This window comes from Aythya fuligula, chromosome 19, assembly GCF_009819795.1.
Source record: "Aythya fuligula isolate bAytFul2 chromosome 19, bAytFul2.pri, whole genome shotgun sequence".
NCBI lineage: Eukaryota > Metazoa > Chordata > Aves > Anseriformes > Anatidae > Aythya > Aythya fuligula.
Window position 1 is genome coordinate 11,783,977 of NC_045577.1, and position 26,094 is coordinate 11,810,070.

The 26,094-nt window shown below is 44.2% G+C and overlaps 1 protein-coding gene across 1 annotated transcript; it reads right to left on the minus strand.

The window, feature by feature from the left end:
• Window positions 1-317: 317 nt before the first annotated feature.
• Window positions 318-21,980, minus strand: DPP7 (dipeptidyl peptidase 7). Its single transcript, XM_032200543.1, has 14 exons — window positions 21,838-21,980; window positions 21,377-21,546; window positions 20,992-21,105; window positions 18,565-18,704; window positions 17,668-17,831; window positions 15,658-15,793; window positions 12,672-12,753; window positions 11,709-11,875; window positions 10,450-10,510; window positions 2,922-3,040; window positions 2,672-2,828; window positions 2,323-2,387; window positions 1,307-1,377; window positions 318-745 (listed from the first exon to the last, which is right to left on the minus strand). Exons 1-14 carry the CDS (start codon window positions 21,978-21,980, stop codon window positions 610-612), a joined length of 1,725 nt encoding a protein of 574 aa, XP_032056434.1. The 3' UTR covers window positions 318-609.
• Window positions 21,981-26,094: the final 4,114 nt, after the last annotated feature.

Consider the following 26,094-nt stretch of genomic DNA (forward strand, 5'->3'; position numbering starts at 1 on the left):
TTTATGTCGGATACTAGGAAAAAATTCGTCCCTAAAAGGATTGTGTAGCATTGCAACAGGCTGCCCAGTGAAGTTAGTTGAGTCCCTGGAGGTATCTAAGAAACGTGTACATGTAGAGCTTAGTAGCATGGCTTAGCGGTGGACTAGTACTAGGTTAAAGGTTGAACTTAACCTTAGAGGTCTTTTCCAGCCTAAATCATTCTATGATTCGATTTAATGAATGTACCTCTGCTTTTCCTCTAGTCATCCAGTTTTTATGTTCTCTAATAATTTACCTTCATCCTGCCCACCATACTGTTCAGGACAGTGATGACTCCTGGGCCTTGAGGCAAGCTTTTATTCTTTCCATCATTTACAATAACTTCTCATTAGTAGGTGAACATGAAACTCTATTAACATGGTTTTGGCTTCAGTCAGTGATTTATCCCTTTGTTTTTCTTTTGATCCTTTATTAGGTGCAGGTGGGACACTTCAGGAAGGTGAATTTTCATCAGCATGGTGGAAGAGATAATACTTTCTCAAAAAGAACAACTCAGCAGACTGTGGTCTTTTTGCAGCCTGGTAGCAAGTAGTGGCAGCCTTGCCACCTCCATGTGTGTCTTATCACAGCTACCCACTTGCTGAAGCTCCAAAGCGCTTCTCCCATCCTCTTTTCATTCTTGCAGATTTCACCCAGTCACTGATGATGCTCGCTTCTAACTTGCGTGCCTCTATGACAGATGGCGGGTCAGCTGGATTGTGTCCTCTAGAGAAAGCAGAGCAGTATGAGCTAGTTAGGGGAGAGCACTACATTTTGGCTAAGCCATATCTTTGTCTCTTGCATAGGGAAAGCATAGCCAGGGAACTAACGGACAGAGATCATCTCTTTAGTCTCGTGGTTTGTACTTCATATTTAAACTCCAGAAAACAAGTTAACATAGTGCCCGTTAACATAAAGCTCTCCCTTGCGTCATTGGCTGTTGCCCTCTGCTGGAGGACTGAAGGCTGATGGTTAATGCCTGGAGACTGCTTCATATGACTGATTGCCACAGGCCATCAGACACTCATGGCAAGCAGAACATGTTCCAAGAAAGTACGTGAGTTTAGGGATGAGTCCTGCATAACCTGTCTTCCATGAAGGCTATAAGACCACTTGCATTAGGTTAGAAAATGACTCCAAAATTATGCCTTAACAGTCTGGTATTCAGTTCTATTTAAATAAAGTATCTCCTTGTTCTGTGGACTGTGGCTAGCTAAGACCAAACACCCATGGCAGTAGGATCTTGGCATCCAAAGGACAGTAACCTGTCAGTTACTTCATACTTACCGGAGATCCAGGTGATGAGCACCTCCTTTAATGGTTATTACAATTAGTGAAGGACTTAGGCTGCTATTTATCTGGAATGAAAGAAAGAGAGACAAACTCTCAGAGTAACCAAGCAGAACTGGACATCAGTTCTGAAAACTGATGTGGGTAGGAGTGATAAAGTGCATGGGAAGAGATTGTAGGTATAGCTGGTACTGTGTGCATGACTAACTCCTCTTGAGTCAAACCCTCTGACTCAGGTAAATTGGAGGCTTCCTATAATATGAAAATCCAGCCTAATTTAGAGAAGGCAGTTTGAAATACAAGGTTCATCCACTCTAAGGACCATGTTCCTTTTGTAGCTGGGACTGCCAAGCCAGCCTAAAACAAGGGACCACCTGCAGTATAATCAAGAGTTCAATTAACTCAAAATCCTGTTTTGAGTCTTTTAAAAGTAGAGTTCTATCACCACTCTGAATTTTTGTTGACTCTAAACTGAAATGTTCCCAGGTTTAGATTGATGATTACAGCAACTGCCTGATCTAACAAAACATGCTGAGAAAGGAAAATTCAAGGCGCATGCAGTGCTGAGACTGTCTTGAAATAGAATTGCAACAGGTTAAGGTTCATAGAATCATAGAATGGTTTGGGTTGAAAGAGACCTTAAAGCCCATAGTTCTATGCCCCAGGGACACCTCCCACCAGCCCAGGCTGCCCAAAAACTGATCCAACCTGGCCTTGAACACTTCCAGGGGTGGGGTAGACCCACAAGGTGCTGGATTCCTGATGTGTCTGCTCTACGCAGGAAGCCACTGCTACTGCTGCAATGTTCCTGGCTGTTTGGCTACTCACTACTCAAACATGTCTGTCATTAACATCCGGCAACTCCTGAATGGTTCAGCATAAAACAGCCACTTGCAGAAATTCAGATAGGCTAAAGTTGAATTGCCAGCACTGATTTGAAAGGGCGAGGTGGGCAGTGCATCACCTGGGAAGGCTGCTGTCTGTGCTTGGTAGATGGGAGTTAACCTGCTTACCCCACCTCCAGCCCATGGGTCCAAGTCTCCGTTTGAAAAAATGATGTTGCTTGCACTTTTCAAGTCTGAAATTCAAAGATGACATTTGACAGGCTTCCTTTCTGCCCATTTACCCACTGGCATTTGGTTTCTACAGCAAATAAAAACAGTAACAGAAAACACAGGACAACAGAACTTCCCACTTCCATTTCAGAGAGAGAAAAGTCTGCTCAAGCCCTTATGCTGGGCCTGATGGCTGTGTTTTTCTGCTGGCACTTGTTAGCTGTGCCTGTCCCTGCAGAGCTCAGCCAGGCTAAAGGAATGCAGGGAGCAAATATGAGCTACGTGATGAGCACCCAACACAACACACCTCCTCCCCAGAAGTTTGTCTGCAGCCACTGTGCTCTTGGCTTCACGCTCCATTTGCTCTGACAGTACTGTTCTCTCATGGCTTCTGTGAAGGGCATCTCGGGGAACATGTCAGTCACGTTGTTGCTGTCAAACGTTAAGTTGATCTCCGTACAGACCTGAAAGAGGTACAAGAACTGCCATTGGAGGTGGGGGGGTGGGGGAATAAACGGGGCAGCTGTTGAAGCTTGCTGGTGTCTCTAACACCTTACCTGATAGTCCCAGGCCTCAGCATCCATGCCAGTGCCACAGCCTGTGGGATCAGCACAGGGCCGGTACAGTCGGTATATGTCATAACACTGTACTGAGCCAGAGGAGTTGTAAAATACCCCTGCCAGGTGGAAACACAACACAAAGCCAACTTATCATTAACCCTCTGCCCTCTCAGTCACAGCCTTTGTGAAAGTCGTGCATCCAAGACCAAGGAAAGGGTGAATACCCCAGGTAAGTGAGCAGGTAAGGAAGGAAAAGCCCTAGCAGCATATGTACCAGCTTTGGGTTGTGATCACAACTTTATGCCAAAGTGTTCATAAGGTCTCGCTACCATCTATGTCTATCCCTTTGTTATAAATGAGGTCTCAACTCAATCTGAATTTTGTAATATTTATAAAACAAATATTTCTAAAAGGTATAAAAGGCAAGTAAACAGCGCTGGGTGTGCGGAGAGTCTATGCTCCACCAACACGCACACACGGACATCAAACATTCTAAATATACAGAACATTGCTTTGCATACTAAACCCAAGTATGTCTATACATACGTACAATCAGGATAGGTAACAAACAATCCTTTAAGTTCCATAACTTACTAAACTCGAGTACGCCTATACATGTGTAAAATCAGGAAAGGTAACAAACAACCCTTTAAGTTCCATGACTTAACAGCCTCCATTTTCGATTCCTTTTCTTGATTACTAACAAGTCTCCATTTTCCATTCCCTTTGAACAATATGTCTCGCTTTAAGTTGTCAAGCAACTCGGTCTTCAGGCCTTATGTATCCCGTTCTTCCCAGATCGAAGAAAAGCATATCCATCTCCTTTTCAAGGCCAATGAGGCCTGGGTCAAAAGGCACGTTCAGGTCAACAGGGGGCGTAACAGCAAAGGCCTTCGATGGCTGTAGCAGCAGAGGGGCCCATGGCCTAGCAGTCGGATCAGTAAAGGAGCCCGCAGCTCCCTCACTATCTGGCAAGCCACGTTTGTGATTGTGGCTCCACATGGCTCTTCAAGGCCTCAGAGACTGCTCTCAGGTGCTGAGCAATCCCACTGCAACCTTGCCATTTTTAGTTGCAGAGTCCCACACCTTGACCTCAGTTTGGTCCCATATTTCAGGCTCATAAACTGTCCAATTGTTAATAAGGAGAATAAGCTGTAAGGTTACCAGGACAGTCTTTGTTCCTAAGGACATGTGATTCCCCATAATGCGCAACTGCTTACCAGCGAGAGGCAGTTGTGTGCACAGGTCCGCTTCTCTCAGCTCGAGCTTCTCTCCAGCTCCAGTGCACCTATTTCCAGAGACTTTCTGTGTGAGCTTCTCTGAGCAGTTTGCTGAGTTTAGCCGAACCTATCTTCATGAGGCAATCAAAGTGCCCATTCCTGTCCTGGTCTCCGTTTTGCCAGCCTGTTCCTCTTCACTTCTTTTTCCTGCTTCTTTATTGATGTAACTTCATCGTGTTGCCTTTTTTTATCTTGAGGGCAGGCTCCCCTCTTATACCCTTCTCTCCACTGCAGTTCTTTTCAAAACAACTTTTCATTGGTCAAACAACTTTGAATGTAACAACAACAGCAAACACCCAGAAACATCCATGCCTTAAGGGCTGGAGAACAAGAGAACCAGCTGGGGAACAAGAAACCGGAGACTGCATGGAGTCTCCTGAATCACAGAATCACAGAATTTTCTAGGTTGGAAGAGACCTCAAGGTCATCGAGTCCAACCTCCAACCTAACGCTAACAGCCCTCCACTAAACCATATCCCTAAGCTCTACATCTAAACGTCTTTTGAAGACTTCCAGGGATGGTGACTCCACCACTTCCCTGGGCAGCCTGTTCCAGTGCCTCACAACCCTTTCAGTGAAGAAGTTCTTCCTAACATCTAGCCTAAAACTCCCCTGGCTCAACTTAAGCCCATTCCCCCTCGTCCTGTCACCCTTCTTTGTTCCCTCTAAACTCTTTTATATTCCTGATGGCCTAATGTTATCTCAACCACGGGGCTTTCCAACCCCCATGGCCATATTCCCAAATCTCCCCCTTCTTTATTAATATCAACCATTTTCTCAACACGAATTACCACTCCATACATAACAGACCCTATGTCTTAAATCATTGTCCATATGCTTCTTGAAGTCTTGGTAGCTTTGATGCTGTAAACACTTTCTTGGGCAGTCTGTTCCAGTGCCCAAACACCTCTTGGTGAAGAACCTTTTCCTAACACCCAGCCTGACCCTCCCCTGTTGCAGCTCTATGCTGTTCCCTTGGGTCCTGTAGCTGTTTCCAGAGAGCAGAGATCAGCATCTGCCCCTTCGCAGAGATGCCAGCTCCATCAGCATGGTACTGCTGTTTCAGGTGTCCAGCTCTGAATGTAAACCATCCCTCAGCCCAGAGAAAATGTTCATCAGTTCTTGAAGCCACGTGAGATGCAAAGCCAGGCACCTGCTTTCTGCTAACCATCTCCTGTTTGGTATATTTATAGGTTTTCCGATTTGATCCACGCAACACTTCCTGGCTCCAGGTTGCCAGCATGCTGGAGCGGCAGACACGCTTCCATGCAGATGTGCTATCTGATCATACCTTTCTGTGGGTGGTGGGACACTGCTGGAGACCCTCACCCGCACTGTGGAATCATACCAGCCCACTGACAACAAGTGGGAGTTTGCAGCTCCTTTCCCCGTGCCTATTGCTGATCATGCAGGCACAGTACACAAGGGAGTCCTCTATATTTCAGGTGACAAAGCTAATCAAAATCAGCATATTCCCATATACTTTCATTGATTTTTAGTGGCATCTGAACATCACAGTCCAAGCCTGTATCTACACCAACACCCACAGCTTTTCCTGCTGTGTCAGCACAACCTCACTGTGATCTTGAATTGCAGGAGCCATTTTCTTTCCATGACATTAAACGTGACATCATCTACTTGCAAACCACACTCCTACTTGGTTCTGACCTTGCAGTCCTGGCTAAAATCCCAAAGCTTTGCTGTCTGAAAGGTAAATGAGGGTCCTAGTGCTAGGGATGGGATTATACTCTGGTATTAATCTGAAGGGAAGATGTGGGACTAACTCCCCTGCACTGCACTGTTAGTCCATATAAAAATAAGTACAGTGCAGGTTCTTACCTTCTTACCTGCAGTACCTGTACAGCTCTTATCCTCTAAGAGACCCCTTGGTCTTTACAAGGATCTTTGGTAGATGGTGCAGTATGTATGTATGCAAGAAAGCACCATGGATTTAAACATTTCACGGAACTGCTGGAGGACCTTTAGGTTCTACAGCTACTAATTCAGACTTGAAAGATAGTCTTTAGTTTGTCCTTGGAAAAGCACTGTGGTGTTTGTGTTATTGATCTGCAGTTAAAAGTCCTGGGGTCTGCCCATCATTGCTATAGGATCCATGCTTCTTAACCCCTTATTGCCAGCTGGGATCCCTGTGCTGATCTAGTCCACATTATTTTTTAACTGTACATTTGCAAAGACCTGCACTTACCTGCAACTATTTGTACACCTAAGGTCTGGAGAGCAGAAAAGGCAGTACAGAGGCTGTCTGATAGCAACACACACTCCACTGACAGCAGAACACTTCCTGTACTGGCTGTGCAGATGACCAAAAAGGAAGGATACTGGTTCAGCCAGAGGAAAAGCTGAGGCTCAGGTACAAGTCCCTGCTTTGGCTCAGTTGACCCATGGTACCACAGAAAGCTCATTTAACTGCTGTTTGTCTTGATTCCTACTGGACAGCAAGGACAAAATTGCCTCCTAGCTTCACAGAGCTTCAAATGTGCTGTAGTGATCTAGGTTGGATAACACTATTCCAGAAGTACCCCTTATGTAAAAGACCTGACCTGTCTATAACATTAATTTCCTTCTAAAATCAGTGGTGTAACTGCAAATTTGATTTACCCTGCGCAAGCAAACTCAGAAATTAAGTGTTACTTTAATAAAATATGTAAAAATAAGTTCCATGCAGACAATGTGCCTATGTTGTCCTGGTTTTGGCTGGGACAAAAGTTAATTTAACCAAAGCTAATTTTCTTCATAGAGAAGAGATGGTGCTGTGTTTTGAGTTTTTGATGAAAATAGCAGTGATAGCACACCAATGTATTCAGTTGTTGCTGAGCAGTGCTTACAGAGTCAAGACTTTTCTATTTCTTGTGCTGCCCTGCCAGTGAGGAGGCTGAATGAGAGCTGGGAGGGGACATAGCCAGCACAGTTGGCCTAAAATGGCCAAAGCAATATTATATTCCATACCACAGAATGTCATGCTCAACAATAAAACTGGGGGAATGGGGAAGGAGGAAGGGGGGACATTGAGAGTTGTGGCATTTGTCTTCTCAAGAAACCGTTATATGTGATGGTATTGCTTTCCTGGAAATTACTGAACATCTGCTTGCTGATGGGAAATAGCAAAAAAAAAATCCATATTTTGCTTTGCTTGCATGCACAGCTTTTGCTTTACCTAGTATACTATTTTTATCTCAACCCACAAGTTTTTCTAACTTCTACCTTTCTGATTCTCACCCCAGTGCACTGTTGTTGAGTAATAAGTGGCTGTGTGGAGCTCAGCAGCCTAATAGGGTTACACCACAATGCATACAGAGAAAGCATCAAAGCCCCAGGAAGCTGGGCATATGCCCAACCAGAAGTATCACCTTCATTTTTTGCAAAGCCTCTCTGCAGGTTGGAATTCAACAGGCAGAAAGTTAAAAGTATTTACCCTTCCAATAGCAGCACTTTTGACCTGTAAGAAGCTTTTTATAAGTCAGCCCTGAAATACACAAATGAGTGCCTAAAAGAGAAAGTTGACGATAGCAATGGCAGATTGGCTCTGAACTTTGAATCTTTGTCAGTAGTTCAAAGAACTTCAAGTGTTTTTCTTTCAAAAAACTATTCTGTGACTCTGTGTGCTGGAAGCAGATTCCGTAACTAAAGCCATTTGTGCTTCCTGGTTGCACCGGAAATACCCCAAGAGCTGATACAAAACTCATTTGTGAATAACTATCTGCAGAAACAGTTGGAACTATTTTTTTTAAATAATATCTAAGAAGCTCATGTTTTAAATTTCATACCATGTCAGCTCTGCTGATGTTTGCAGAATGTTTTCTGGATGTTTGGGCAGTGAGGCACTGTAACAGGTTGCCCTGAGAGGTTGTGGATGCCCCATCCCTGGAGGTGTTCAAGACCAGGTTGCATAGAGCCTTATCCAACCTGATCTAGTGGGTTGCATCCCTGCCCATGGCAGGGGTTTGAAGCTATATGATCTTTAAGGTCCCTTCCAACCCAAGCTATTCTATGATTCTGAGACTGACAGATGGATTTTCAAGATTTCTGCTCTTCTTCTAGGGGGCTTCTCAGCAGGTAAAACCTTACGAGACACTTACAGCTACCTCTCCCACCTCCGACGTTGGACTAGCAACTCTGCCATGACCTTTACCCGCTGTGATCATGGGATGGCTACAGTAAAAGACAGAATCTTTTGCATTGGAGGAAGGACACTAAAAGGAGTAAGTTCATTTGTTCTTGTAACACCAATTCTCTTCCAAAATGGAGTCTCCGTACTGCTAGGCCCTGACTGCATTATTCCATCTGGATGACCAACAACTTTATTATTTTCGTTCTCTTAGTGAACTTGTGTAGCTGCAAGTTAGGCCAGTAAGCTTATGCAAGCATACCTACCCAAAATCATGCCCACTAAAAGCTGCCTTGTCATACCCTGTTTGCCAGGGTACAAAGGCTCTTTAAAGCTCTATTTTACATAGAGAAAACATACAGTGTAGCTGCAGCCTAATGCAGGAAAACCTAAGGGTAAAATTGCTCATGTACCTGCCCAAAATATGTTGATTTTCCTTGTTTGTGCTGAGAGGGTATAAACCACTGGCAAATAGAAGAGGAATGAATTGCAGTGAAGACACCAGCCTAGATTTTAGGAGACATAAGTTCAAATCCTGGAATGGATCATTCAAATCATTCAAAGATCATTCAGCAATTCATATTTGAAAGTAAAGATTCAGGATCCCATGCCCAATTTTGGCATGGCCAGTGCTGTTTCTTTCAAAGGAATGAATGTGTCTTAGAGTACTTAATTGCTTACTGAGGAAGTGATAGAAATCTGTAAAGAGAAACTGCACATCAGATCTGACATCAAATTCCTCCAGATGACACAAACTCAGTTATTATCTAGAATTCAGTGCACTGTAGCTCTCTTCCCATGAGGTCCTCCATAATGTGTTAAGTCTACGGAGACTAGGAAGGACTTAAGCTAAACCAATTCCAGTAGGTTCCTGTGGCTCATTCCTCCCATTTTCCAAGAACAAGCATATTTTAAAGCAGTTCTTGAATGGCATTATTTTATTTAATTCAGCTTCTTTTGATGCTTTGATTTCTAAATTAAGACTGAAGATGTGGCACCTTGAGTTCCGCTGTATTCAAACACATGTCGAGATTTCCTCTACCATGAACCAAACAAGCCTGATGTGACATTGATACCTGCTTGAGGTGTAATATGATGGATCAGTGTTGGTCTGGTTCTTTGCAGGTGGAGGAATGGATTCACGTTGATGCAACAGAGTACTATAGTCCTGTAAATGATCAGTGGACAACGCTGTCACTATCCCCATTCAGCGGCTGCCAGTTCAGTATCACAGCCTGTGAGTCTATGCTCTACCTCACAGGAGGTGGGTCACTACACGACATGCAAAAAGAAGACAGTGTTTTCATGTATGACATAGAGGGGCAGGTATGGAAGAAAGCCAGTTCCCTGCCTAAAGCTCTGGTTGATCATGCCTCTTGCATGATTAAATTGTCCCAAGTGAATGCAACTGGTGAGCCAGGGAGAGGCACAAAGTGCTCCCTCACCAGCAGGAGGGAGAAATGTACTCCCAGCTTGTTCATCACAAAGAAAAAAAAGTTCCACTCTTCCTCTGAAGAGAAGTAGGATGTGAATAGGTCGAGCTGATCTGACAGTGTTTGCCAAGAGGTTAGTGCTTTAGCAACACTTCTAGTTCTCTAGCCAAACATTTTCAGCTGTGATTTAGAATTGACACTTTATATTGCTGGCTGAAAATTTATGTACTCACAGAGATAAGCATATACCATGCATTTACAATTGTCTTGCCACTCAGATAAGATTGTAGGGCATTATGATGGCAACCTTGTCCTCAACTAGCAGACCAGAGAACTTCCTTCAGTGAACATGCACTGAATCTGTGACTGCTTGAGCCAGAGTATGGGTAAACATTTAGAAAAGAACCAAGTACCTTAGAAGTCACATTTCATCGAAAGTCAACAGCATGCAATATTTTTGCAGCAAGGGCCGCAATGGCTGAAAAATTTTACAAGGATAAGTTTGAAAAGGTGAGAGAATGAACCTGCCATCATGCATTCCAATGGATGAAACCAATACAGCACAAACCATCCCACTGGAAAATCAGAGTTGTACCAGCTCCGACAATACATAAACCACATAATGATGAGGTGCTTCTAGAAAACAGGATTTTAAATGAAAGACCAATCTGATAAGATTAACTCACCAACAAGAGCTGCCAGGCCTTCAATTGGGTCTGTCTGGGCAAGGATTTGTTCACAGCCAACCTGGATGAGACACATTACAGGCAAATTGCAGGCATGACAGGTAACAGTCTATGCCACAGAAGGGATAAACAGGAAGATTTGTCTAAAGTATCACTTGCATATTTGATTGCAACATCTTTTTGGTGTTTTTTCCTCTCTCTAGCAACAAAATACATAGAAACAGTGAGAAAGAACTAAGCCTGTTTCTTTTCCAAGGTAAACATCCACAGCTATGTGGAGGACACTTACAAGGAACAGTTCTTCCTCCTGCAATCAGAATACTTTAATGCCCTTCTCAAAGGAGGTTAGAATATTATTTCCATTTTACAGATCATTAAACAGAACCTAGAAGGGAGCTGGATGGCCAGTGGAGCCAGAGACAGCAACTCCTGGATCCCTGTAATACATGGCCTGTAGCACCTCTTGCATAGTGTGCATTTTGCTCCAGGTAGGACTTATACCACAAATGTCAGCTGCTGTCTTAGCCACAAGGCCAGAAGGATGTACAGTTCCATTAGCCTAGTGTACAGGAGTGCAGCAGAGAACAGAAGCACAAGGCTGACAGCAAAGCAGAAGTCAAGAGCTGCAATAGTGACAGGTGATCTGGGACCTTTTTCAGGCCCCAGTTGCTGTCTAAGAAGTGTTTGTAACCAGGCTCTTTTCCCACACTTGGCCATCTCCTACTCTTAAAAGTTTTTGGGTTTTCTAGTCCCCATACCAGCAGGCATTTCTCCTCATTGTACTCTGAGGTGTAGCATTTTACCAGATGATACTTTAAAAAGGAACCTGATTTTTAGAACTCCAACCTACCCACCAAGAAAAATATGTCTATGAAAGTGTTTCAAGGCTACCACAAACTACATTTTTTGAAATGCTGTATATTTTAGCAATCAAAACTGAAGTCAACAAACTTGCACAGGCCATTTTGTCTAAAGTAAACACAGAGAATGGCAGGTATGGCTCCAGCAAGCCCTCCCTGACAAGCCTGATAGCAATGCATTTCAAACACAACAGCCACCAACTCAGAGGGGCTTAAAACATGTAGATTTATTATCATCACAGTGGAAGTGCTATAACCCACCACTACCTCTCCCTGTCACCACCACCCAGTGGTGTGTACCTGATTGTGCCCCATGCTGTGCAGCCCTGCACTCAGGTCATTGAAGTGTATGTCCCTCCCTTCAGAAAGTGCAATTCTCACCTGTGTCCTGGTACTCACCTTCACTGGATTAGCAGGGAGGTGACCCATAAAATCAGTTTTGTAAGGGTAGTCCATCATGGCCATCATGGTGAAGGCATTTCTAGCAAAACCAAAAAGCTGGTAAACATCCTCCTTGTTAGAAATCTTATTGCATGTAGCCATTTTGCTGCTGATTTCATCATAAGCTACAGAATAAAAGCAAATGAAAGGCATGAACTTCAACAGAGTAAACCAATACCAGGCTGCAGCATCTTGTTTCACTCAAGGATAATGAGATATGTAACACATAGCTGAGGTTTCCAGCAGGAAGGGTATGTTACATCTAAATTTACACAAACACAGATGTTCAGGCAAAGCCTTCCTGTGTGGCTTCACTGGCCTGAAGCCTGCATCTCCCCCTCATGAGACACAGAAACCTCCCTGGGGAACATTGGTGGAAGCAGCACCCTCTGAGACAGAACAGTTGCGGCTGATGCAGTGAAAAGAGCAGTAAGTACAAGGCTGTCCTCCCCAGCACCCTGTGTGGCAACGTCCTCCTTGCTCCCTCAGGCTCTGCTGCCTCCCACCTGCTGTGCCCTTCAGAGCCAAGCAGGACAGTCTCATCAACCAGGCTCTTGTGCAGGAGAACAGATATCCAAGCACAGATATCACAGATATTACCAGCATCAAATAGAAGGTGTTTTTGAAAACTCTTTTTTTTTTTTTTTTTTTCTCCTGCAGAAAAGACTGTTTAATTAACACAGTGCAATCCTCCATATAGATATTTACATTTTAGTGTCCATTACTAATTATAATACTGATCGAAACTGTTTGTGAAATCAAAAATCAATCATGCAAGCAGGAAGGTCAGGCAGACATTTGCATTGATTTAGCTGGAACCCAGTTAAGGCCTAACCAAAAACCTGACAGAATCAACTTTTTGTCCCCATCCCAGAGTCTACCTACCCCTGGGAAACAGTCTGTGGGGCCATTTGTTCTTACCTCCACTCAGGCACAGATTCTTAATCTGATGGAAGGCTTTGCGTACAGCTGTGACACAGTCTGGTCCAGACTTCTGGAAGTCCTGAAAGGACAGAAAATGACAGGATTACAGTTGTACAGAGGAGATATGTGCAGAGCACATTCACAACTCACAGCACATTCACAACTGAAACAACTCAGAGGTATCATCTGAACAGGGGTTCTGAGAAGGAATTATGTGCAGATGCTACACAGGGAAGCTGCCAGAAGTACCAGGAGATGACAGAAGTTACTTGCCCACTATGGCCAGAATCATATCTGCATCTCCAGAAGCAATGATGGTTGTGCTTCTGCTTTAAGCTCCAGAAATCAGAATGTGCCACCACAAACTAACAGCCTGCACAGCTCAGACCAAGCAGTAATTGTTTCACCAGGTCACTACTGGGACTAGCCTTTAGACAAAACACTTTGCACTTTGTGGAGCCATTAGACTGAACATGAAACAATGAGAGTAGACATGTGCCTTGACCAGGACATGGGAACAGGTACCAGACTATTAGGGCCAAGAGCTGTTTTTTATTTTTAAAACATATAATAGAGGCCTCCTACTGTACTTTATCTGTAAGAAGGAGCCACACAGGGCTGAGCACTGGATTGGGAAACCAAGACCTGCTTTTCTTCTTAAGCCTGCCAGTGACCTACCAGATGACCAAGAAGGCCAAGTCTTCTTTTCTCGGGAAAAGCACTACTGATCCTCTTGAAAAAGCACTGTAAAGTATGCTTCAAGAGCTGTGGCTGGTTATGCTGTTGGAACAAGTTGTTTCTGCCACTGAAGGCAACCTGAACTGTTTCTCTTCTGTCAGCTTGTAAGGCAGTTTGAGATCTGCCCACAACCAGTACTTTGTAATAGTAAGTAGTAGGGCTCTTTTAAGGTCTCTTCATCATGTGAGAACAATGGTAACTAACCACAGACCACTAGCTAAGCGTTTTTCTTACAAAGACACAGCCTCAACTAGAAACAGATATGGAATATTCCTTTGACTCCTCTCTGTGCCTTTTTGTCTGAAAGTTCAAGAAATCACTTTGGGATTTTCCATGGTTTAAATCTCCTTCTGTGTGTGCTTATTGTCAACTAATGGCTCTAGACTGTAGCATGCAGATTAGTCAGTTTGGGATGGAAGAGTAAGTCTGTTCTGGCTGCAGTGAGCACTGAGGTCCCTGAGAGGCTAATGCCGAACTGCTGCAGTGTGCTGCCTGACACATAATGAACCACTGCCGCTTTTGCTTTTCCCCAGCAGACCATTATGGACATAGAAACAGGTCAGCTGAGCTGTTGCAGAGGCAGGAGGCATTACAGACATTCCAAGAAAAGCTGTTCCAACTTGGCAATCAAAGCTTTCAGGCTGCCAGCTTTACTTTTTTGAATTACACCTAATTCAGAAGTCTAAACCAATCTGAAGTTGATCGCTTGGCCAGCCCCTGCAGCAGTAAGCTTACAGGAAGCACGCGTGTTGCTGTACATGTATTCTTCACACTAGGGCTTTCTGTCTGGCTGCAGGGATGGCAGTTGGTGTACATATAAACCTAGTCTTATGCAAATACCATACACAGAATAAACTTTCTGACCTTTGCTCTCTTCCCCTGTGAGCTGTAGGCTCATGAAATGTGCCAGAAATGCTCAATAAAAGTCATAGAGAAAGCTGCTTTGAGAGAACATACTCTGACTCAGAAGCAGAAAGCTGAAGAGAGAGCTCCCACAATGATTCACAGAAGGTTTGTGCCTTGATTAGTATTAACAGCTCTCAGGGGCATTTGTTCACTGAGCAGGGCAGCTGAATTCAGCCTTCAGATGCACAGGGTTGCTGTTATATAGACATGCTGAAGGTGGAAGGAATTACTTTGAAAACAACTCAAAGTGCTTGCTTAGTATCTGAGTTAGTTTGTTTTTTTTTTTTTCACATGAAAAGGTCAAAGCCCTGTTTTCAGGGGTGTGTAATGACTCACAGCACATTCACAACTGAAACAAGTCAGAGCTATCATCTGAACAGGGGTTCTGAGAAGGAATTCACTTCATCCAGAGAAGAATTCCCACTATTGAGCATGTTAGACAATTGAGTGATACCATATATTCAAAACGTATAATTTTAAGACAAGATGTCTTTTGTTCACTTATATACTTAAATTTTCAAATGCTATTGAGTTTATTTTCACAACTCTCTTCTTTATGCTTACCAGTAATACTGTCTGCGCTGTAAGTCTCTGCATTAAAATAAGGTTTTATATACATGTATGTAACAAGAGCAAAAGGACCACATGTCAAACACAGGTAGTTCACACAAAGCCACATGTGTCACCCAGATCTAGAAAATCATACCAAAGAGGCAAAACAGCCACCATCACAAGATTTCAGTACTACCAGCTAGTACATTTCTTTCCATGTAAACTAAATGCAAGTCAGTTCTCAGCAATACTCCCACAGATACTTTCATTTATTCTGATGTTCTTAGGACGTGAAAGCCACATTTAAATTTTGGTTTTCAGTGAATCCAGGACACCATGCACGTTTTTATTTAGTGAAATATTCAAGTTCTTCATTGAAATGCAACCATATTGAGACTAAGGATCTACAGTGAATCATAAATATCAATGCAAAAACATTTTGAAAGAGGATTTGAACAATTAATTATCCATTTTTTTTCAGCCAGGTATAAAGGAAAACTTTCAGCCTGTAATTTGGACAACTCACTAGAAATGGAAAAGTGAATTCTTAGTGGTACTAAACATCATGGAACTGTTTTGTGTTGCTTACAAGAGCAGCACCTTTGAGCGCTGAGCTGCCCCAGCCACAGCAACAGTCAAAACTATTTGCAGCTGCTGCTTTTCCTTGCAGATCTGTGTAGCACTGATGCTGCAAAAACAGCTGTCTGTCTAAAGACATGGAAAAGAAAAAAAATCCTGCCTTCTTAAAGGAAGAAGAAAAACGTTCTTGCAAAGAGCTACTACTTACTGCTGTTACATCTCTGAAGAACTGAGTGGGGTCTCCAAGCCCAGCCACAGACAACAGAGGAGCACTAGCAGCTAATGCTCCAGCTACAATGTTCGGGTACTTCATCCTCATGTAAGCGCTCAGCATTCCTCCATAGCTGGCACAGGACAGAGAAGAGTTATTTCCTTTAACAGATAGATTATAACATACTAACTTGAAAGATCAGGCCAGCAGGCACAAGCTCACTGAACTCAAAAAAAACAAAATGTTTATGCAAATCTAGGTGTCATCCTTATGTAAAAATACCTAGTTATAGTTAATGTACACAGCACGTTCTACTGACTTTTCCCCAGACCCTGAAGTCAACTCTTATGGGAATACACTAGCCCAATTGGATTCTGCAGACAAATATAAATGCTGCCTTTATCTAACTCTGCCCCATCCTGACCATGTCTTGATGATTTCAGTGCAGAACCAACTGGGGCTCAAGTCAAGCTGTCATTACCTAATGGGTGAAGGAGACAACATTTTGCATATAGGATTATAAAGACTGTCTAAAGAGCTAACAAGCAAAGGGTGTCCCTGGACACTACAGAATATTCAGCTCCCTCTACTGCTGGGAAATGGGACGCAGTTATCTTGGGCAACCCAAATAACAGCTTCATGAATTATCAGCAAAGGCCTAGGGAATGGGAGACATTAACAAATACCACATCAAAACTCAAAGCTGCCTTGACAGCTTCAGTGACAGGGCCACAGATCTGCAGATATATCTGGGATTGCTAGATAAACCCAATGCCACAAAAGTTATTCAGATGCATTTTTTTTTTTTTTTTTGTGTTACTCTGAGGTCATTCCTGGGGCTGATAAATGACAACCCTAACACAGAGATAACAACACCTCGTCTGACTCCAGCCTCTTCACTCACAGCTCAGAAGTATTCAAGTCCCACATCACCCACATGTAAAGCCATATACTTTTCTCTAACTCTGGTCTTGGAAACAGAAAAAAGAAATTGACACACGAAAATTCAGTTCCACTGGATAGTTTGGCAAAACTGTAAGCAACTTAAGGTTGTTGTTCCCCCCTCCCCCTTGCCCCCTCTTCCCTCCCCCCCCAAGAAACATGTTGCTTCAATACTGCTATATTTCAGTATTCTTCAGATAGGTTTAGTGCTGTTTAGAGCTGCTGCATGTTTAACTCCGATTTACAAACAAACAGCTGTAGTCTAATTGCTAGCAGGTCTCACTGAATCCCACCTCCCCACCCAAGGACTGTCCTGGCCCTTTTTACACTAGCTACTGTCCTGGTAGACATGGTACAAACACCACTGGGATCAACAACCCAGTCACCACTACAGTGAGCTGCAGTGTAATGATAACCACCTGATCAAATGCTTTTTAGCTCACTGCAATGTCTGAGAAGCCCTGTACTCATTGGAAACCTTTTAAAGGGAAGCACCTCTTCTGTAGGAAGCCATTCAAGAGAAAGGGACGCAATATCAACACAGCTCTGAACTGCAGCTGAGCAAGCATTTTGAGGAAGGATGTCTGTTGGAAGCCAGGACTAACCAAGCAGCAGATTACAGAGCAGAATTATAAAAGATCCTACAATGAAAATGGCTAGATACTGATAAAGAGGCTGTGTTTAATAAAAAGCTGGTGGGCCCCAAGAAAGAATATTTTACCAATTATTGATTTTCAGCATTTTTCATGTAAAATCATGTGATACTGCAGGAGGAACTTATCTTCTGCAGTTCTGGCTGACTTGTACATTAAAGATGTCTAGAAACATCCAGTCTCCAAAACAAACATTCCCAAAGGCAATCACAAGTCAAGACTAATTCTTAATGGGAGAGCTGCCTGGGTCCTGGAGATAAGCTCTCAAGGAGCTCAGGCACATATGCTGTCTATAGAATAGCTTAGAGCTCTGCCTCTAAAGCTTGCTGGGGAGCTAAATGGAACTATGAGAACACCACAACTGTGTCTAGGAAAGGATGCAGAGAAGGGAAGAACCACACACAACCTTTACCTGCCTCCAAAAGCAATGACAGGGCAGTCTGCAGCACCATACTGCTGCTTAAGCTCAGTAATTAGCACTGCGTAGTCAGCAAGGGCTTGTTCCACAGTAAGCAGACCAGTCCTCTTCAGCTGTATTGACTCATGTCCAAATGGAAGAGACTTGCCATAGTACCTCTGAAAGTAAGGAGATATGCTGCAAAAATGTTGGTGTCAAAGCCTAGGCCTTCCTTGTTCTTCATGATAGGAATGGGACAAGTGTGCACAAATGGGAAGTGATAACAGAGCACACACCATCCCCTTAACTTATTCTTAACTGAGCAAATGCTCAGATTCTCCAGAATCTGCTTATATCAGATAAATAGAGACCTTCAGGATATGTCCCATAAAGGATGGTAAAGTTCAGGACAAGCTACTTCAGTGGGTGCCAAGTAGAGCCTTGACATGTCTCTCTCGTGAAATCCCCAACTAGAAAAGGGAACAGTGTATAATCTCTTCATGCATAGGTTGGAGAATAATAGATTTGTTAGGGTGGTGTACCTAGGAACAGGATGGTTTGGGACTTCAGAGGCTAGAAAGGAAAACATTACCTTAACGAAAGAACTCTCCAGTCCAGTGTGGAGTTCAAGACCGGTAGAAACTATTTACAACAGCAGTGATCTAAATCAAATATGCCATAGGATAAGTTTTACTGAAACAGTAGTCTCTATCCTGGATTGGTGGTAGGCATAATAAAAAAAATATCATAGGCTGTGGTTAAATAATGAAGAGCTACTACTATGACAAGAAAGCCTGCAGCAGGTCTACCTCTGCTTTGTGGCAAGAGATATTATTTTTCTGAACCTGGAGAAAGATGAATTTGGTAATACTAACACAACTCTATAATATGCATAATGACTAAAATACTCACATGCTCAGCAAATATCACAAGTGCTTCCTGTTCCTCTGCTAATTCAAATATGAAGTCGGAGTTCTGAGCAAAAGTCCAGATATCACCTTCATTGCCAGTATAGAGAAAGACTGGTCCAAGTCCTTTGTTCCAGAACTTTACTGAGTGAGGTAATTGACAGAAGACATACAACAAAAACAAACAAAACTGTCAGAGCATGAAATGTCTGGTTTTGGTGACTTTGGACAGGAGCTTAATGAGGAAGAACTCTTTGAACAGGCTGATCCCTGAGACCTGTGTTGGGGAATACAGATGTTAGAAAGGCCAGGCTACAGAAATCTGTCATTTGAGCAGGGTTCAGTAAGAGCTTCCATGAGATCACTATATGGCCTGGAACTTTTACTTCTGCCTAAAACTCCTGAAAATCTCAGATCTACAAGGAATTTGCAAACAGCTGCCCCCAAAAGAGTGATTTCCCATTTATATACCCATTTCAACCTAAATTGTCCCAAAACACTTGCACAGATCACTTTTCCTACAAAATGAACATTGAGGAATTGCCTGCCTCTTTCTAATGCTTTTATTGTGATGTACAACCCAGAGCCAAGCTGTAAATAACATTTGTTTTATCTTCTGATCTGTCTATAACTGATGGCAAATTGAGACTACCAGGAGGAGCTGACTGATGATGCCAATACTTGCTTGTGTAACACATGGCTGCTTTAGTGCTGACTTTGTCAAACATTTGATTTTAGCTTACTCTTAAATTGTACAGGAGTCAAGGGGAGGGTGGTGGGGAGAATAAATAGCTTTCTTCAACAAGACTTCAGACTGTCAGTTAAGCATTAAATTTATCACCTAAAAGGAACCTCCAACAGAGGTCATGCTATGGATGCAACTGCAGCATGTCAGGCAAGGCTGTTACTATTAACAGATATTCTCAATGCAGACCTGCCAGAGCAAGTATTGGCTTGGAAACAGGCCTGAAATGTGTCATTAGTGAAATTCTTCATCTTTGTTAACAAAAAGGCTGATTCTTTTTGTGTTGCATCTGTTTTGGGTATCAGGTAGGAAAGTGAAATGCTCTATTTACTCTGGCATTTCTTCTCATATGCTTCATGGCTTCTGTAGCAAACAGCTGTGCACAAGAGCCAAAAACACAAACAGGTTGCTTAAACATATCTATTTTCAGATTTAAATCCTGGGGCAACTGCCAGCTAACCTCAAGACAGTCAGACGCCTGGTTGTGAAATAATAGTCTCCTTGAATTTCTCACTGATAATCCAAAGACTTGTATTGCACAAGAAGCAGAAAGAGGGAAACTACTCAGCATGTTTTGTTTCTCACAGATAAATTTAGCTCTAAATTTACAGACTTTGCCCTGGCAGGTCACGCAGATAAAACATAACACTTTAAAAATCAACTTTTGCAATGCTTTAGACCAGGTGATCCCTAAGTTCTGCTGAAAAATGGTCATTTTATTTGTGAAATTTCAGTCCTGGGTATGCCATCAAAATTCACTAGTGTTCTGATCTTTGTGCCAAAGTGATCCCTGAGCTCATGCTTGGTATAATACATATAACAAGATGACAGTGATGAACAAGCTGCAGTATCAGATAATGAGAAGGCAATAATGTGCCTAACAGGCTCCAGGCACAGGCCTGTAGGCCTCAGATGACAGTGTGTGAGTGCTAGAACTGGCCAGCGCTACCCAAAGGTAGGTAGCACTCTGGGCTGATGTTAATCACAGCGCCACACTTGCTGTCTCACTGCAAATCTCCCTGATAACTCCAAGCACACAGTACTCAAAAACATCTGACTCTAGTTATTGAAATTATGATGAAAATGAAAGCACATTGTTTGGAAAAGTCTCCTCTCTCGCACTTCTTGTCACTCAGAAGATAACACATTATTTAGCTAGAAAGACAGACACTGCAGGCTCCTTGTACTCTTTGTTCAGCATGCCTTAAGCTATCTAAAGTTGTTGGGTTGTGAATAATGTGAAACACAGGCCCAAGAGACATCTTTCTTGGAGTTGTCTTCAGGTGTAAAAATCACCAGTACTGACTACAACATTTGGGTCACTGTTTTTCCTGATGCACTGAAGTTGCACTTGTAAGAAGATACTGTGTCTAACTGAAAATACACATGCACAGGGCAAGCCCAGTTCAAACCTACCACTGCCATTTTTTCTTACCTGCTCACATTGCTAAGAGGCCAATCTCCACATCTGCACCACACATCTCATTACCAGAATGAGGAACTGAAGGGGATGAGAGGAGAGGCTAAGCAAAGTGGGTCGTTAAAGGCTGGTGCTCGGATCAGACCGACTCCTGGCAGATCAGCACAGCTCTCTGAGATTCTCTGTCCCTGTGCACAAGTGGCGAGCCTTTGGAAAGCTCGATCGCTGCCACAGGCCGCAGTGCACCCCCAGGGCCCAGGACCCACCTGAGACCAGGTACCGCTGCGGGAAGGTCTCGTTGCTACAGGTCTTGAAGCTGAAGTGGTCCCGCACCTGCTGGAAGAACCGCTCCTCCAGGCCAGGCCCCGCTGGCCGGGCAGCTGGAGGAAAGGACCATCAGTGCAGGGCTGACCGACGACGGCCGCCACCCCCTGGTACGGCGCGGCGTGGCCAGACCCGGCCCGGCCCAGCCCGGCTGGCGGGAGGGTGCGGGCCTGTCCATGTCCGTCTGGGGCAGGGGAGCCCAGAGTGCCCAGCCGGTGAGGCCCGGGCCGACTGGGGGCTCTCGCCCGGAGGGGACGGACCCGGGGGGGCTCGCAGCACGGCACGGGGCGCAAGGAAGCAGAGCAAGGGCCTGCCTCGGGCACCCACCGGGCGCGCCGCAGGCCGGCAGCAGCAGCGGGAAGAGGCAGAAGAGCAGCAGCAGCGGGCGCGTTCCCATGGCAACCTCCCGCTCGCGCCTCCGCTCCGCGGGCACCGACCCGACCGCCGGCGCGGGAGCTCTGGGCGGCTGGGCAAAGAACCCCGTGGCCCGCCGTGTCCTGTGATAACGCCCCCTCACGTGACCACACGGGCGCCATATCTACCGAGGCACTGCCGTGTTGTCTGGGGGTGTTCCGTCAGCTGCTGCTTTTGGGTGCAGCTGGGCCCTGCTGGGGGCTCATGCAGGCAGCGCGGACCCTGAGCCCGCTGGGCCCCATGCAGCTGGCAGCGGGATGGAGCTGAGCATCGGCAGGGCTCAGTGACAGTGTGCTAGGGCAGGGGTGGTAAGGCATTTGTGGCAATGCTTGGTGATGTGTGCAGCTGGTGGGATTGCTGTGCCTGCCGTTGACTGTGCAGCAAGCTCCTTGCTGGGACCATGTGGGGCGTTGTGGGCAGCAGGCAGGCTGTCTGTGCCAGCTGCTCTCTGGGCCTCCTGCTTCAGTGTTGGAAGCCCAGCTTGTGCAATGAGGATGAGGAAGGTGAAATTCAGCATGGTTCTGTGCTGGTGCTAGGCCACCACTCCACCCCTGCAGATCTGGGGAATGCTGTCATGCAAGGGGTGAGGAGTCTCCAAACTGTAATGCACCATGTTATAAATGAGGTCTCAACTCAATCTGAATTTTGTAATATCTATAAAACAAATACTTATAAAAGGTATAAAAGGCAAATAAACAGTGCTGGGTGTATGGGGAGTCTACGCTCCACCAACATGCACACACGAACATCAAACATTCTAAACATACAGAGCATTGCTTTACATACTAAACTCGAGTACGCCTATACATGTGTAAAATCAGGAAAGGTAACAAACAACCCTTTAAGTTCCATGACTTAACAGCCTCCATTTTCGATTCCTTTTCTTGATTACTAACAAGTCTCCATTTTCCATTCCCTTTGAACAATATGTCTCGCTTTAAGTTGTCAAGCAACTCGGTCTTCAGGCCTTATGTATCCCGTTCTTCCCAGATCGAAGAAAAGCATATCCATCTCCTTTTCAAGGCCAATGAGGCCTGGGTCAAAAGGCACGTTCAGGTCAACAGGGGGCGTAACAGCAAAGGCCTTCGATGGCTGTAGCAGCAGAGGGGCCCATGGCCTAGCAGTCGGATCAGTAAAGGAGCCCGCAGCTCCCTCACTATCTGGCAAGCCACATGTTTGTGATTGTGGCTCCACATGGCTCTTCAAGGCCTCAGAGACTGCTCTCAGGTGCTGAGCAATCCCACTGCAACCTTGCCATTTTTAGTTGCAGAGTCCCACACCTTGACCTCAGTTTGGTCCCATATTTCAGGCTCATAAACTGTCCAATTGTTAATAAGGAGAATAAGCTGTAAGGTTACCAGGACAGTCTTTGTTCCTAAGGACATGTGATTCTCCATAATGCGCAACTGCTTACCAGTGAGAGGCAGTTGTGTGCACAGGTCCGCTTCTCTCAGCTCGAGCTTCTCTCCAGCTCCAGTGCACCTATTTCCAGAGACTTTCTGTGCGAGCTTCTCTGAGCAGTTTGCTGAGTCTGGCCAAACCTATCTTCAATGTGCCTGCTCCCGCCCTGGTCTCCATTCTGCCAGCCTGTTCCTCTTCACTTCTTTTTCCTGCTTCTTTATTGATGTAACTTCATCGTGTTGCCTTTTTTTATCTTGAGGGCAGGCTCCCCTCTTATACCCTTCTCTCCACTGCAGTTCTTTTCAAAACAACTTTTCATTGGTCAAACAACTTTGAATGTAACAACAACAGCAAACACCCAGAAACATCCATGCCTTAAGGGCTGGAGAACAAGAGAACCAGCTGGGGAACAAGAAACCGGAGACTGCATGGAGTCTCCTGAATCACCCTTCTTTGTTCCCTCTAAACAATTTTATACTCTTGATGGCCTCGTCATTAAGAGTCTAATGTTATCTCAACCACGGGGCTTTCCAACCCCCATGGCCATATTCCCAAATCTCCCCCTTCTTTATTAATATCAACCATTTTCTCAACATGAATTACCATTCCATATATAACAACCATAAATGTTTGTTCATTGTCTTTTGTATTATAAAAACAAGGAGTTCTTTTTGAGGAGCGGGAGTTGTGAAAGCTCCCTGCTGAAGTAAGGAGCTGTATAATGCTTGGCTAGACACTATGAAAATTCTTTTGCTTAATGTAACAAAAAAGAGAACTTCCTCCCCTTCTCTCCTTCTGCATCTCAGTTGCCTCTTTTGTTCAAAGACACTGCTGCAAAGCTCATGTAACCATCTCCTGATAAGTTGCTAAACTAGTGTATCAACATCTTGCCTTCCTGTCTCATGCTGGGCCAACATGACCAAGTAGAAAAAGAAGTTGAACCACAACGCCGAGGAAGACTACGGCCTTCATCTTCACGACCACCAGAGGGACAGAGACGACCCCCTAGCAACAGTGTGCGCAGTCGCAGAACATACCAGGATGTGCTGCGTAATCCTGGAATTACCAAGATATAAAAAGGGACCCTGGTGGGGGTGAGGCGTGCACTGTTGGCGGAGCTGAGACTCCCCGGCTGCCCAGCGCTGTTTTGCTTGCTGTTGGCTTACTCAATAAATTCCTTTCTATGATTAATACTCTCTGAATTGATTAATGCTCTCTGAAAATTAATTAAGGGGGCAATTTATAACACAAACCAGCCTCTCCACTGTCTTCTGCTCTTCCTACATTTGTAGCATTCACATTGTGGTGTAGGATCAGTGCTTCATTTGCAGGAAGAATAATAACACCTAATGCCTGCTCTTTGATGCCTTTGCATGAGAAGGAGGAGATGGGCAGGGCTAAAAGCTCAGTCCTGCCTTCACACAGAGCACATGGCAACTGGGCTGTATAGTGCTTGGAGGTGAGAGGGGGAAAAAAAAAGTTGTAACAGTGCAGGAGGCACTCAGGGCAAGGGCCAGGAACCATGGTAGGCTTTCGCTCACATCTACCAGTCAGATGAGGAGTGGTGAGTGAAGGAGTAGCAGATGGGAAGAGGTGTGAATGATACCCCTCACTCTTGGCAGGAGCCTGTAAGTGTGTGACAGGATCAGAGAATGTCACTGTGGTGGTGATACAGTGGTGGCTCTGTGGTGAGGGGAGGGAGCATGTACCCTGTTCTGACAACAACTCAGGAGGAGCTCTCAAAACAGCCATTAAAGTCATTTAATGGGTGATTTCTGTAGGTTTTTGGTTCCAGATAGAGGTCCAAGAGGATTTCGATCAGGCCAGCATGCCCTTGGAGATAGGTGTAATGGATAAAGTTGTGTTGCAAAGTGGGTAGGGCTGGACCTATTAGTATATCTGTAAGTAAACCCAGCAGTACCTGTGATCTAGCTCAATCTTGTTATGTTGAGTGCTGTATGAACATACCAGTAAATAAATAAGGGCTTAGTTTTACCCCAAAGGACCAATAGGAAGAGTGTATGAAGATAGGAAGAAGCATCTGGTGATGGAGGCTACTGGATTTTGTCAGCTTATTTAAGATGTGGCAAACACTTTACAAGATGTCTGTGAATGTTGTGGAAGTTTATTTTATAGAAGAGTTTTAGCTTACTGAAGACCAAAGGAGCTGTTATGAGAAGAAGATCCAAAAGATGTGGTCACAGGTGGGAAACTACAAAACTGGTAGATTTTTCATGTCTACTGTTAACATCTGCAGCCACATATTGGCAACCACAGTATACAAGATTGGTCTGGTTCAGGTCGTCACAAGACAAGGCTCAAGTTAAATGAAGCCTGTCTTGACATGTTAAGAGAACCTCAGGTGGTGAGTGAACAGATGAGAAAGGGGCTTTTCTACTGCTGAGTTCATACTTGAGTTCCTGCCTGAGCAAGCATGAAGAGATCCTGGCCACTTCTCCAAAACTTGCACAAGTTCAACTTACCTTTGACAGACTGGACATTTGATTGAAAAAGTGGGTTGCAGTGTATTGCAACTTAAACTGTGTTATGCTTTATGAATTTAATAGAATTAAAATATGATACTGAGGGGCGTTCTGAGCAATATTTCAATTACTTTATTTTCTGATTAATTTCCTGCATTCCAGGGTTTGTGCTTTTAGTAAACTTTCATTTTAAGATTTTGAAATCTCTGATTACATTGGGCTATTGTCTTTAAACCTGTTGGGAACAATGGTCCAGAGAATTTGGATTTCTGCAAAAGATGTGGTTCAAACAACTTTCTTCCAACCTCTTTATAAAGGAGAAGAATTTGACATGGAGTCTTTTCCATTTCGTAGACCACTGGGCATTCTTCACATTTGTCTTAATTTAAAATGTGAACTGTTACAAAGAAAGCTAAATACATTAGCAGGAAATTGTTTGCTTTTGCAGTGGAGAGGAATGGCTGGAAATGGTCCTTTGAGCAGGTTCTTTGTGGGTTCAGGGTGAAGGCTGTGCTGTACAGCAGGATTAAGATTTATTTTTAAGACTACTGCTTAGCTAAATTCTGTCCCAAAGAGCTTTGCAGCATTAGGCAACAATAAATGTCTGTGAGGTGTGTCATCCAGGGAAAGGAAGAAGAAAGTAATTATTCTCTTTGCTGAGCTTTATGAAGAGTTTGGGGAAATTGTGAGGTGATGAGGGCAAAGACTCCTAGGGTAATTTTTTTTTCTCCTCTAATGCCTTTTGTG

Excerpts from the sequence above, each read along its gene's own strand:
- DPP7 (XM_032200543.1), bottom strand. The coding sequence starts at position 21,980 with ATGCTGAATTTCACCTTCCTCATCCTCATTGCACAAGCTGGGCTTCCA. Across the intron at positions 21,106-21,376 it reads GCCGGCCTGCGGCGCGCCCG|CTGCCCGGCCAGCGGGGCCT; the intron begins GTGGGTGCCCGA and ends CCTTTCCTCCAG. Across the intron at positions 10,511-11,708 it reads TCCCTGCTAATCCAGTGAAG|GTTGGCTGTGAACAAATCCT; the intron begins GTGAGTACCAGG and ends TGTCTCATCCAG.